Source organism: Leiobunum rupestre, chromosome 7 (genome assembly GCF_980474605.1).
Source record: "Leiobunum rupestre chromosome 7, qqLeiRupe1.1.hap1, whole genome shotgun sequence".
Lineage (NCBI taxonomy): Eukaryota > Metazoa > Arthropoda > Arachnida > Opiliones > Sclerosomatidae > Leiobunum > Leiobunum rupestre.
Genome location: NC_143390.1, coordinates 21622347 through 21634661, shown reverse-complemented (window position 1 = coordinate 21634661; position 12315 = coordinate 21622347). Strand labels below are relative to the sequence as shown.

The 12315-nt window shown below is 39.3% G+C and overlaps 1 protein-coding gene across 12 annotated transcripts in view; it reads left to right on the top strand.

The window, feature by feature from the left end:
• Positions 1–11018, top strand: part of LOC149935135 (uncharacterized) — a 129567-nt gene extending 118549 nt beyond the window's left edge. For 5 of the 12 annotated variants that reach the window (XM_090181335.1, XM_090181327.1, XM_090181334.1 and 2 more), the window contains 10 exons: positions 132–242; positions 1508–1804; positions 1998–2060; positions 2681–2839; positions 3380–3442; positions 3905–3985; positions 4405–4598; positions 6626–6786; positions 8782–9023; positions 9828–11018. In XM_090181335.1, coding sequence (XP_090037461.1) covers positions 132–242; positions 1508–1804; positions 1998–2060; positions 2681–2839; positions 3380–3442; positions 3905–3985; positions 4405–4598; positions 6626–6786; positions 8782–9023; positions 9828–9858 — 1402 coding nt within the window. In that variant the 3' untranslated portion in view covers positions 9859–11018. The remainder of the gene's footprint in view (positions 1–131; positions 243–1507; positions 1805–1997; positions 2061–2680; positions 2840–3379; positions 3443–3904; positions 3986–4404; positions 4599–6625; positions 6787–8781; positions 9024–9827) is intronic. The other 7 variants (XM_090181328.1, XM_090181329.1, XM_090181330.1 and 4 more) reach the window with 7 other exon arrangements.
• The last annotated feature ends 1297 nt before the right edge of the window (positions 11019–12315 follow it).

The window sequence follows — 12315 nt, the reverse complement described above, 5'->3', positions numbered from 1 at the left end:
ACTTGACCACGTCCAATATCAGCTTACCTTCGCGCGCGAGTTTACCTAATGTACAGTAGAAGGTAGTAGAGAGCCGGTTCCGAGTAAAGAGGGGACTATTACCAGTGATAGTTTTTCTTTCTCGTTCGTAGGCCAGTACCTTACCCGGGTTACGAACCGCATTCGGCCATCAATTTATCAACTAAAGGGTCCGAATGTGTCATGGACCTGTCCAGCAGATCGATGGACCGTCAGATGAGCATGTACGTCTTGAATTTATAACATATAACCCCTATTTACTCCCCCGCTTTTTCTCTCTCTGTCACTAACACACTCTACTACTTTACTACTCATTTTACTCCCCTCAAAACCCCCCACTATCTGCCTATACTTTAAATGTACTCGCGAAAAATATTTCCGCAGCTCGAACCTAGATGGCGGTAGTAGGCCGGGGGCTTATTAAAAGAAGGTTGCGGAGAGACGCTTCCGGAGTTAATTAAATGTCCAAAGTAGAAACGAAAGGGTGAGGGGAGACCCGAGCGCAGGCTCTCGTTTTCTCACCGTTTTGGCCCTCGTGTGGCGAGTTATAAACGCATCCCCGCTTCCCACCGCCCTCTCGCGTCCTTTTTATCGTCCTTTAACGGCAGAATGAGTTTTAATTCGGACTCGCTTTTGTTTTATTTCCCTAAGGCGGAAAAATTTGAGCAAAAAATATGCGAGCCAGACTCTAGTAAAGGTGGGCGCGAGGAAAATTATTTGGCCTCGTGATGAGTGACTCGATCGACGGGTTTTTTTCGCTCTGACATATTTAATGGGTATTCATTTTCAATTGCCCAAAGATTAAATAATCTATTTCTGCGTTGTAGCCTTGTGTACCGATTCGTCAGTCGTGAAGACAAGGTCACACTAAACTTGAAACCAGTTTCTCTAAATTTAAACTGGGGTTTAAGGTCTAAATCTTGCAAATAAATCGACTTAAACTGGGTTTTAAGGTCTAAATCTTGCAAAGAAATCGACTTAAACTGGGTTTTAGGGTCTAAATCTTGCAAAGAAATTGACTTAAACTGGGTTTTAGGGTCTAAATCTTGCAACTAAATCGACGAAAACTGGGTTTCAAGGTGTAGTTGTGACCTTGGCTTATGTGTGTTTTAACTGTTAAGTTTCTTACGCTATTTCACATACACATAACATACATACATTCTAATCGTTAAACGATTGAAAACCTGTTAAAATAATTGTGCCCAATGCAGTTCAATTTAAAAGACCCTTCACCAGTCCTAACCTGTCCGGAACAACACCACTAGCAACCTTTTATATTCGGTTCCCGCAAAAGTGTACCTACAAATTGTCCTTAAACGACTCTGGGCAGGCCAACCGTTAATTAACTTAGTCTCGAATCCGGTTGCATTCGCGAAGCTATTTGATACGTAACGGTTTGGTCGTCGGTCAAATCGGTTTCCCGCGATTGCAATTGTCCATTCGACACGACTTAATTGGTAATGGGCGGTGTTATATGTTTATATATTAGGTGTTCGCAAGGGCTGATTCAGCGTCCCACAGTTCTCGTCTCTCCGAAACCTCTTTACGGACCGGACGCCGAGCAAACGGAGCCGGTGGACTTTTCGACGGGCCACACGCCGGCCAGGACGGTTACCCCTGGAACCGGGTTCCTGACGCCGGGCGCCTGCTCCCCTTGCTCATCGATGCCACCGGTCAACAGCTCCTCTTTGTCGCCTCCCGTTCCTTGCTCGCCGCCTCGACCGTCGCCCGTCTACGCTCCGCAACTGTCCCTGCCCCCTCCGGACTATTCCAGCGACAAAGACAGGTGCGCTCCTCTTTCAATACGTTTCTTTTCAAACCTTAGATCAACCCATTGATAGTAGCCAGCTTGGGTGAGAGAATAGAATAGGGTCCACCCTGAAATTTACCGATACGCTACTCTTTTTAAAAAGGCTTTTTTCCCATCTTTTGTTTCGCGTTCTCTTCGAAACCCGGACACTCTTTTTCGGAATACGTAGCAGTATGTCAATGTGTCCCCATTCCGAAAGATCCCAAGTTCAAGCTCAACATCAGGAACTAAAGTAAGCTACTTTCTCAGCCGCGATAGCCCACCTATCACGAGCGCGGGACTAGGCTAATGTCTTCCGGGATTCGACGCGCCAACCTCTCGCGTCGAACGTCCTAACTACCTCTTCCACGTTACTAACTTTCTGGTTATCTGGCAGCTTTCTCAGGAGGGGTTAGATAGTTAGAGCATGGGTGGAAGTTGGGATACGCTCTTTTTGGGCGAAAGCGTGAAAACCAAAAAGAGTAATATAAGGAGGGAGAGAGGGGTGGGGCCGTGTTTATAAAATATAATCTTCTCTCTCTTTCGGCAGTCTTCCGCGAAAAGGCTCATTGTGAGTCGGAAGAGAAAATGAGATAGGTCTTCGCGGCGGTGCGTGGCCCAAAATTTTCTTTGATAAAAGGGTGGAGGGACGTCGCGTATAGAGGAGAAGTGGGAGTTCGGGGGATGAGCTCTCGGCGCGCCCGGCCCCAGTCGATAAGGGAGAAATTTGGGAAGCTCGGGATGAGGATGGAGAAGAGAGGGATGTTGGAAGAGCGGCAGGACGAGGTTGGGATTTGGGAAAAGGGGCAGCTCCGGCGGAAGCTTTGTGCTTTTGGCAGGCGAGGCGAGTGTGTTCATTTATCTTCGTCACAGGTGCCCGACCCCGGGATGCGACGGCTCTGGCCACGTGACGGGCAACTACTCCTCCCATCGGAGCCTCTCCGGCTGCCCTCGTGCCAACAAGCCCAAGAAAGTGGTGACGAGAGACGAGAAAAGCGACTCTGAACCCCTTCGGTATGCAGCCCATTGGAGGTTATTCCTTTCTACCTCTTTTACTTTTTTATTTTTTGTTGCCTTTTTTGCGCTCTCTCTCTCGTACTAGATAGGATATCCCCAAATATACAGTCTCTTTCGTTACAAAATAAATGTCAAAGATAAAATATAAATACTTAACGTTCCCCAGTATAAACTTTGAAAACTATTCAATTTTAATTCCGTATCTTTCCGAAAGCGAAAATATTAGGACTGTTACATGAACTATTAATTTTTCGAACGCGAATTGTAGGCTTACCAGAATACCCCGTGTTTTGCGATAATATATTTTTGGAATGGACTGATGCTATATTCTCGAGTTTGATGTATTTTCGATGCATGTTTCGATATATCTAAAGTGTCCTTTTAAACCGCGAAGACCTTTAAATTGGGGGAAACACTTGACGAGGGTCTTTACGAATGTGGTTATTATTATTTCTTCTTTTATGGGAACGGGTGGGAACGCGACCAAAACCAAAGGCGACTCGCGACCATCGTTGATTTGTGGTTTTATTTTAACTGTCTACCGTTTTTTGCAAGCTGCCCGATCCCCGGCTGTGATGGTTCGGGACACGTCACCGGCAAATTTCAGTCACACCGCAGGTAGTACTAACTGTCTTTGTAGCGTGTACTGGCCTTAAATTTAATAAGTACTCATTAGCGGAACACACTCGATAGCGCACTCTCAATTTTTAATTTCTATTATAATCGTTTATTGGCATGTCGTTATGATCGACCACAATGCACGGTTCTTCGTCATGAAACGATTCCCCGTATTTAGCAAACCAGCATGCGTATTTTTATTTTGTTATTATCAGTTTTAACCTATTGTTTTTTGTATGGCTAGGCGTGTGGAAAAAAATCCAAGTTAAACTTAGAGATAAAGATGAATTAATACTTCATGTAAAAGTTGACAGGGCATTTGCATGCGTCTTAAGCACCGAGAATATCAAGATTATTTTGACACGTTTTTTTTAAGTTCATACTCAATTTTTCAACGTTTTCTTTATTATGCCTGCGTTGTTTTAGCTTCATTTGAGAAATTCGGGTGTCTCTTCTTTCTAGTGCCTCTGGATGTCCGCTGACCAATAGAAGCAAACTAAGGCACGAGAGCGACGGACGATCCATCAAATCGGAAGGCGTCAGGTACGCGTCATTAGCCCGTATTGTAGATTCCGTTGACTGTATAAACAGATCGTCGCCGTTTTCACAAAACCACGCAACTTGAGATACGTGGTTTTGTTAAAACGGCGCAAAACAACGTATCTTAAGTTACGTGGTTCTGTACAAATTACTTTATGACACATAACCACGTATTTCTAAAAATTCCCCTTTAGCAAAATATCTTTAAATTAAAATTCTCATAAATTCAATATTGAAATGAAATTATTTAACTATAAAATTAACTCGCGTGTAAAAACCTAACACGCGATTTCACAAATCCCTGCAAAATTAAAAATCCATTTTTCTCAAAAAGGCCACTGAAAAGATACGTGGTTTTGTTTTAACGGCGACGAGTTCGATCATTTAGTTACGCCTCTTTTCAATATGCGAACGTTTTTCAGTTGTCCAACACCGGGTTGCGACGGCAGTGGACACGCCAACGGCAGTTTTTTAACGCACCGTAGCCTGTCCGGTTGTCCGAGGGCTAGTCAAGCGGTCAAGAAGGCCAAACTCTCCAGTGGCGAGATGACCCCGGTACCACCGCCCCCGCCACCTCCGCCACCTCAGCACATGCAACCCACAAAGACGCCTCAAAGTAAGTCCACTACTGCCTTTCAAGCCACGTGATCTGATGTCGCGAGTCAATAATAAGCCGCCTTTGAGGGGAAGTAAGAAAACTTAGTAAAATCGAGTAAGAGCAGAGTTCCGTGATGGAATTATTGATTTTTTACTCGTTGTATTCTTGCGCGATGGACTACATCATTTATAATTTAAGGATTTTTTAAAATTCGACTTACGTGAAACAAGTTAAGTTAGAAGAAACCACCTATGGACTGTGAGAAGGATGATAAAATACGCGAAAAAGTAGATTAGTCCATAATTAAAAGGGATAATATAGCTAAATCCTAAACAAATTTGAAGAAATTAAAAAACTTACTAATAACTCGTACCAATAGGTCTTCGAGCAAAAAACGCGAAACTCGGATCAAATAGATCTTCGAGTAATCATTTTATTTTATCATCCTTACGTGAAACAACCAGAATTACAATTATAATTCTGTACATTATAACGAGTTTTATTTATTTTTTTTTATTTTAGGTTTTCCGTAGTTACAATTTATCTCTCGAAAGCTTCGTTCGCATTATACAAGTTTATTGGGCTCATTTATTTAACCATTTTTGTTCGCCCAATTAAATGTACAGTGTGAACACTTAATCATGGATTAAAAAAACTAAGGGTGTTCAGCAGAGCTAGATATCTCTACCAAAAGAAGTGTAGCTAGGTGTCCCGAGCTTGTGTATGTCATCCCCTTCCTACCCCCCTTTTACTGCGGCAAATGGAAAAATAATTCTAAATACGGCGCCACCTTTCGTTTATTCACGGCACCAAATTAACGCAGTCACGTCGTGCTCTCGTAGCGTGTTTGAAATATAACGGTTTTTATTTTGTAACTACAGACGAGCCAACTCAGCCAAGGCTTAATGTAATTTCTAAATTAAATGCCAATTTCGTAATTGAAAGGCTTACCCGATGATAAATCTAAATAGGAAATTTCTTTGGCATCGTTTGATGAAGACAAATATAATGTTTCATAAATATAATTCGAAAACATCATCAATTTTAATCATCTAAGTGGTAACCGTTGATCAACATTCGTCTGCTCCTCCGCTCTAGCCTAGGTCACGTGTGACGCAGCAAAAACAATATTGCATCCGTTTTGACGATTTCGCCCTCGAGATAGCGTTTGGGACAGGTATTTTTAATGTTTCTAGCTCTGCTGAACATCCTTCGTTTTTTTAATCCATGACTTAATGTTAGTCAATTTTGTTGCTTCAACAAAACGTTGTCCTTTCATACAATACATTAAGACTATTGGGAGCTATTTGCAAAGTACGATTTGATCGCGATTAGAATGATATGATCGCGATTAGAATGATATGATCGCGATTAGAATGATATGATCGCGATTATAATGATATGATCGCGATTATAATGATATGATCGCGATTAGAATGATATGATCGCGATTAGAATGATTTGATCGCGATTAGAATGATTTAATCGCGATTAGAATGATTTAATCGCGATTAGAATGATTTGATCGCGATTATAATGATTTGATCGCGATTATAATGATTTGATCGCGATTATAATGATTTGATCGCGATTATAATGATTTGATCGCGATTAGAATGATTTGATCGCGATTAGAATGATTTGATCGCGATTAGAATGATTTAATCGCGATTAGAATGATTTAATCATTTGATCATGATTATTAGACCATTCTAAAGCTTAGTGATCTGCCCCTCGGGGCTAATCCTATCTTCTGAACTCTGATTTCTGAAAATCCAAGGTTCCTTTGGGTCCGTGTCGGGAACGCGCCTGTTGAAACGGGACACAACTGTTTAGATGTTCTATTAGAAGCATTCGGGCCACCATAGTCTGCTTGGACATTCCAAGTATATTCATAAATAAGCATATTTTAGGGCGAAACAATCTCGTCCGCCATTTTCCAAATGGCGGATATGGGAGCTTCCACACTCGTCACCCTGCAAAGGAGGTTTATTATAGAATGCTGCTGCAGTAGAGGGTGGAGGTGATTAACCGGGCGAGAGTAGCTTTCTTTCCTCCAGACTACATGGAAAGCGACAACGACATCCGAGCTCTGGAGGAGGAAATTTACGAGTTGCAGGAGTACAATGCCAAAGTCGAGTCGGAAATGATCAAGTTATGCACCGATATCACTCAAATGGAGCAACAGATTCGATTGACGGAACGGGTAACACGGTTTTCTTGTTTACCTACTGATTTTTAGGAGAATACTACTATCATAAGTGACGTAATAGAAATAAGTTTGACTCTTCATCTTCTTACTTTAATGATAGTATGTTTCACTAATGGCCATATCAATTATAGCTTGTCTAACGACAGCGGCGTAGCAACCAGGGGGGCCAGGGGACAATGGGACAATGTCCCCTCCTAAATTTCCTACTAGTGGACAACACCCGTGTTTGTCTACCTCTGACATATTGTTTAATATTGCATAATCCCACTGCTGTGTGCGAAGTGGGGACTGGTCCACCCATTGCTGCTCCTTCTGCTGGGTTGAGTGGCTCGCGTCAAAGGTGTGACCATCAGTAGTAGGGTACTGCTACCCATGCTGGATTTGTCACCTGTCCGGGCTAGGTGGATGCTGGCGTAGGGCACTATGATGATAGGCCTCCGGGGTTGTATACTATTGGACCGAATCCCGTTTGACCGAATCCCATTGAATTGAAAAGTATTTTCGTTTATAGCCCAACATGGCGGGATTCAGTTGAATGGGAAATTTAAATCTGGTTCGTTTTCACTTCGGGTAGATTAGTTCAGGTTGGGTTAGGTTAGGTTGGGTTAGGTTAGTTCGGGTTGGGTTGGGTTGGGTTAGGTTAGGTTAGGTTGGGTTAGGTTAGATATGGTAGGCAACTATTTCACGTCGGGTCTTATCAAGGTTATTTTCCAAAATTAAACCCGGAAAATATCAAATTTCAAGGGAAAAAGGTCTAAAAATACACGTCGGTACGAAATAATAAATATTTAAGACATAGTTTAGTCCAAATTAGATATACTATCGTCACGTAACCTACGATATATAAATGTGTATCACTAACGGTACATTGAATGAAAACCGAGCAAAACGCGGTTTTCGGTCGATTGGAATTCGGTTGAATGGTACATTCGGACGAATGGGATTTCGGTCCAATGGTCTACAATCGCCTCCGGTGGTATGGTCTCTGTTACTAGGTACATCGGGCTATAAATTCTGACACACGGTTTTTACAACCATTACGAAAAAGATAAATTTGTCGTTTAAAACTTTTAACAACAAAGTAAGAGCAAATTCAAATTCAACTTTCGATTTTTGTTCAAATTTAAATAAAATTTCCCAATATTTGTCCACTTTTATAATATCATAAATTGTGGAGCACCTCAATCGCTTCGTATTGAAAAATTGAATCGCTTTCAATAATAAACATAAAATTTACTTCGGAAATATAATGAATTGTTAAATCGGACGTACAGAGTGACGTATTTCCGGTTCAAAAAATCGCTGTGTGACAGACTATCATTAACATAAATCCATCGGTAAACGTATGTCTTTTATCATAAGTAACATAAAAACGATAAGTATGACAAAAATTATCACCGAACTGATTTTCGCAGTCATTGCGCAATCACGGTTTAGTTCTGCACAGAGCCCCCTAGTGTCTAAATAGGCCCAGGGTGAAATATACTACTAGCAAGGACGATAACACGCTAATCAGTTCGGTTGCGAGTTCAAGTCGGAGCGGATGAGAGTGTAAGTAACACGAGCCAACAGCTCCCTTCCCTACACTAACTATTACCGTTAGCCTCTACATGTTTTTATGGAAGGGGAAACCGAAAGCTCGGCGGAAAACCCCTTTACGCAGTGGGGAGAGAACTTGCAAACTCATCGCGGAAGGAGTAGTTCCGAGTTTTCACCAAGTGCTACAAGCTGGGATCGCACCCGGTGCCTTTCGCTGCTAGGCGAAAGTGCTAACCACTCCGCCACCATTGAAGAAATGTCGAAAAACATTAGCATTATAACCATACGAAGTGACATACTTATCGTTATTTGATTTCTCGTGTCTATTATGTTACAACCAAATAGTATTATCCTCCTAAGTATAGTATGATCATCCTAAGCTCCGGCATATAATGTTGTACATCAGATAAAGTTAAGTTGTCGTTCTTTGTTCGCCCTGTTTTCGAACAGGACAACCAATCTTTGGCGGAAAAGAACAACCACCTGTCCGAATATTACGAATCTCTGCGCAACAACTTCATATCTTTGCTGGACCACGTCCGACTGCCGAATTTCGACGAGAAACCGTCGCCACAGAATTTCGACACTTACCTGAACAAGTTGCAGTCTCTTTGCGGGGACAATTACAGGGAAGAGAACCGCGCCGTTCTCAGCACCGTCAAACAAGCGCTACAGGACTTTTCTATGCCTTAGTAAGTTGCTTTCGCCCTCTCTTACCGACGTCGATTCCCGCGTAAGCGTTACCAGGGTTAATCAACTTGTTGGAGGTTGGCAGAGGGCGGAGGATTGGCAAAATACCCGGGGCAAGGCGGAAAAAGGGCCCTTTAGCAAATTTTAAGGGGCCCGGCGGCAATAGGGACAAAATACCGAGGGCCCGTCGGAAAAGGGCCCTCGATGCAGTTTTTAGGGGCAATATAACTGGGCCTGGTTTAATAGGGCTCTCTAGAAAGTTTTTAGGGGCCCGAGGAGGCAATAGGGGCAAAATACCGGGGCCTGGTGGAAAAGGGCTCTCTAGAAAGTTTTTAGGGGCCCGAGGAGGCAATAGGGGCAAAATACCGGGGCCTGGTGGAAAAGGGCTCTCTAGAAAGTTTTAAGGGGCCCGAGGAGGCAATAGGGGCAAAATACCGGGGCCTGGTGGAAAAGGGCTCTCTAGAAAGTTTTTAGGGGCCCGAGGGGGCAATAGGGGCTAAATACCGGGGGCCGGTGGAAAAGTACCCACTGACTCGCGAACTTTCTATTTGACCCGACGTGTGCTTTTTATATGCATACTATTGATCTAGCCCTTATTTAACATTTATTTGGAAATAACCAACTAATTGTCATCAATAAAGTGGCCTAGTCTAACCGTTACTCAAGCTTATTTCTAAGTTTTATTTTTGAAACGTGTGACCCTTTACTCGAATGCTTTCAAAATTCCCTTCAGAAGCGTCGTTTTATTTGCTTTGTGGAAAGCTTAGAATTTTCTCTCTTGTTGATATTTAAATATTTCATAACAGCCAAAATTCGAGCAACTGGGTCAGATCCTGAGGATTCACCGAGGCAAACCAAAAAAAATCTGCTTTTTTTATTAAAAAAATATTTTGTGGTTTACAGTCCGAAGAAAAAAACAAAACAAAAAAGCTCTTTGTTTCCTTTATTTTTGATTGTAGAAGAAAAAAGATAGAAATACGTTTTTTTTTAAGTTTAGCACATTTTTTGCGTTTTCAAACTTCTACAATACTTGTTCCCTCTTTAAAAAAACGTCTGTTACAAAAAGCGTTGTCACATACGAGGGTCAATAAGGACTGAAAATATTTACGATTTGTTCTGTACATAATTTTAGCTAATTTTTAAAACACAGACGGCCCATATTTAATGCTGTGATGTTTTTCTTATAATATAATTGATACGAGAAATATCGTATGAAATGTAACCCGCCTGGTCGAAAATTGAGAACCGGACTTGCTCAACTTTGGTGAGATTAATAATAAATACAATTGTTTCGGACGCAATATTATTTAAACAAAGGCTTCGCTATACCTTGGATTCTAGTCATTTTATTTAAAATTTATTATCAATGTAAACACACGTGAATGTTTTGTAAAAACACTATATTCACATCGGATATACATTCCTTACGCTAGTTTAACTACCATTATAGTATTATTTTTAATTATTTGTTACGTTAGTCGTGATTATTATAAGAATAATAATGAGTTGAAATTTATTTAATTGATAGATATAAGTATTTATTTAAATTATTATAATTATTATTTATATAAAGATGTATAAAGATGGCTTCAAGGATGTAAAGTGGCGTAAATATTATATATATAAAAAGTTTTAAATTAAAAGAAAACTTTATATATAAAATAAATGAAAGTAAAAAAACCGCTTGGGCAGCAGCTACGTGAATTTGTCCCGAACGATAAGGACTGGAACAATGTTTTTTGACGTATTCGGAAGAAAACACTTCATCTTTAGTGTTTTTCATTACACAATCCAGTGTTATATACATACAATAAAAAATGATGCTTGATATATAAAACAAAAAAGAAAAATCTGCTGGCGCACCTTATAGCACCTCTGGGACATTTCTACAATTTATTTGTTCGCAAAATGGTGTGCCTCAAAATAAATTGGGAATAGAAAAAACTATTTATGGATATTATTGAAAATAAATAATAAATATCTTCTGATTTAAAAAATGTTTTCACGGAAAAAAAATAATTCTTAAAATCTCCTAAAAAAATTGGGGGATTTTTTTTTGAAAAAAAGAAAGTGAATTTTCAGACCAAAAAAAAATAATTGAAATTAAAATAAATAATATAACTGTTTCTGATGTCAAAATATTTTAAACAAAAGTTGTAGAAAACAAAATAATGTAAATAGTTGTTTGGGGTTTCCTTGGCGTTGTTGTTTTTAGAAGAAATTAATTAAAAATTTAAATTAAATTAAAATTAATTTGATTTTGGGTAAAGAAAAAGTCCTACATTCTCGGTGCGTAAAATTATTAACTATTATCGTATTACTCTTATGATTTTTAATTTCGAAATGCCAATAATAATAATAAACCCCCGCTGTTTAAAAAAATTAATTTTTAATTTAGATTCAAATTTAAATAAACATGATTTTTGTCAGGCTTTACTGCCAATTATGGAAGAAAAATAAAAATTAAACAGGGTCATGTATAAAACAAATTTAAAAACACGAAGAAAAATAAACAAAAAATGGTAGTTGAAGAAACTAAAAATAAGAAGAAAAAAGTATATAAAAAAACACTTCCACCTAGTCATGTACATAATTTTAGCCGGCCCCGGCTCGGATAGCTATAATTATGATGAAAAAACATCTTGGAAAGCATTCAAGAAATAAACAACCAAAGAAAAAAATCTCGTTTTTAGTGGTGAAACACTCTCTTCCCCCTTTAAACAACAACAACAACAAACAAACAACAATGTTAATGTCGAGAAAACAAAATAAAAACCAAAAGGGTTTCTTCTCAGCAGCGTTCTTTCTCATTTAAGGGTATTCCATGTGTTGTAAAATGTATTTTTAATCCATGTTCTACGGTGACGTAGGTATCCTATCTTCCCTCCTTACCAGCAAACGATTACACGCTTGGGCTTGGTTCCAAGACGACCATTGTGTTGACATTACCATGGCCTCCACTCAAAAATTCAATTTTTTTATAGAAAAAATTGCAGTATATTTCAGAGTTTATAGGCTTTTTATTTTCAAAATTATAGGATTTTTATTTTCAAAATTATAGGATTTTTATTTTCAAAATTATAGGATTTTTATTTTCAAAATTATAGGATTTTTATTTTCAAAATTATAGGATTTTTATTTTCAAAATTATAGGATTTTTATTTTCAAAATTATAGGATTTTTATTTTCAAAATTATAGGATTTTTATTTTCAAAATTATAGGATTTTTATTTTCAAAATTATAGGATTTTTATTTTCAAAATTATAGGATTTTTATTTTCAAAATTATAGGAT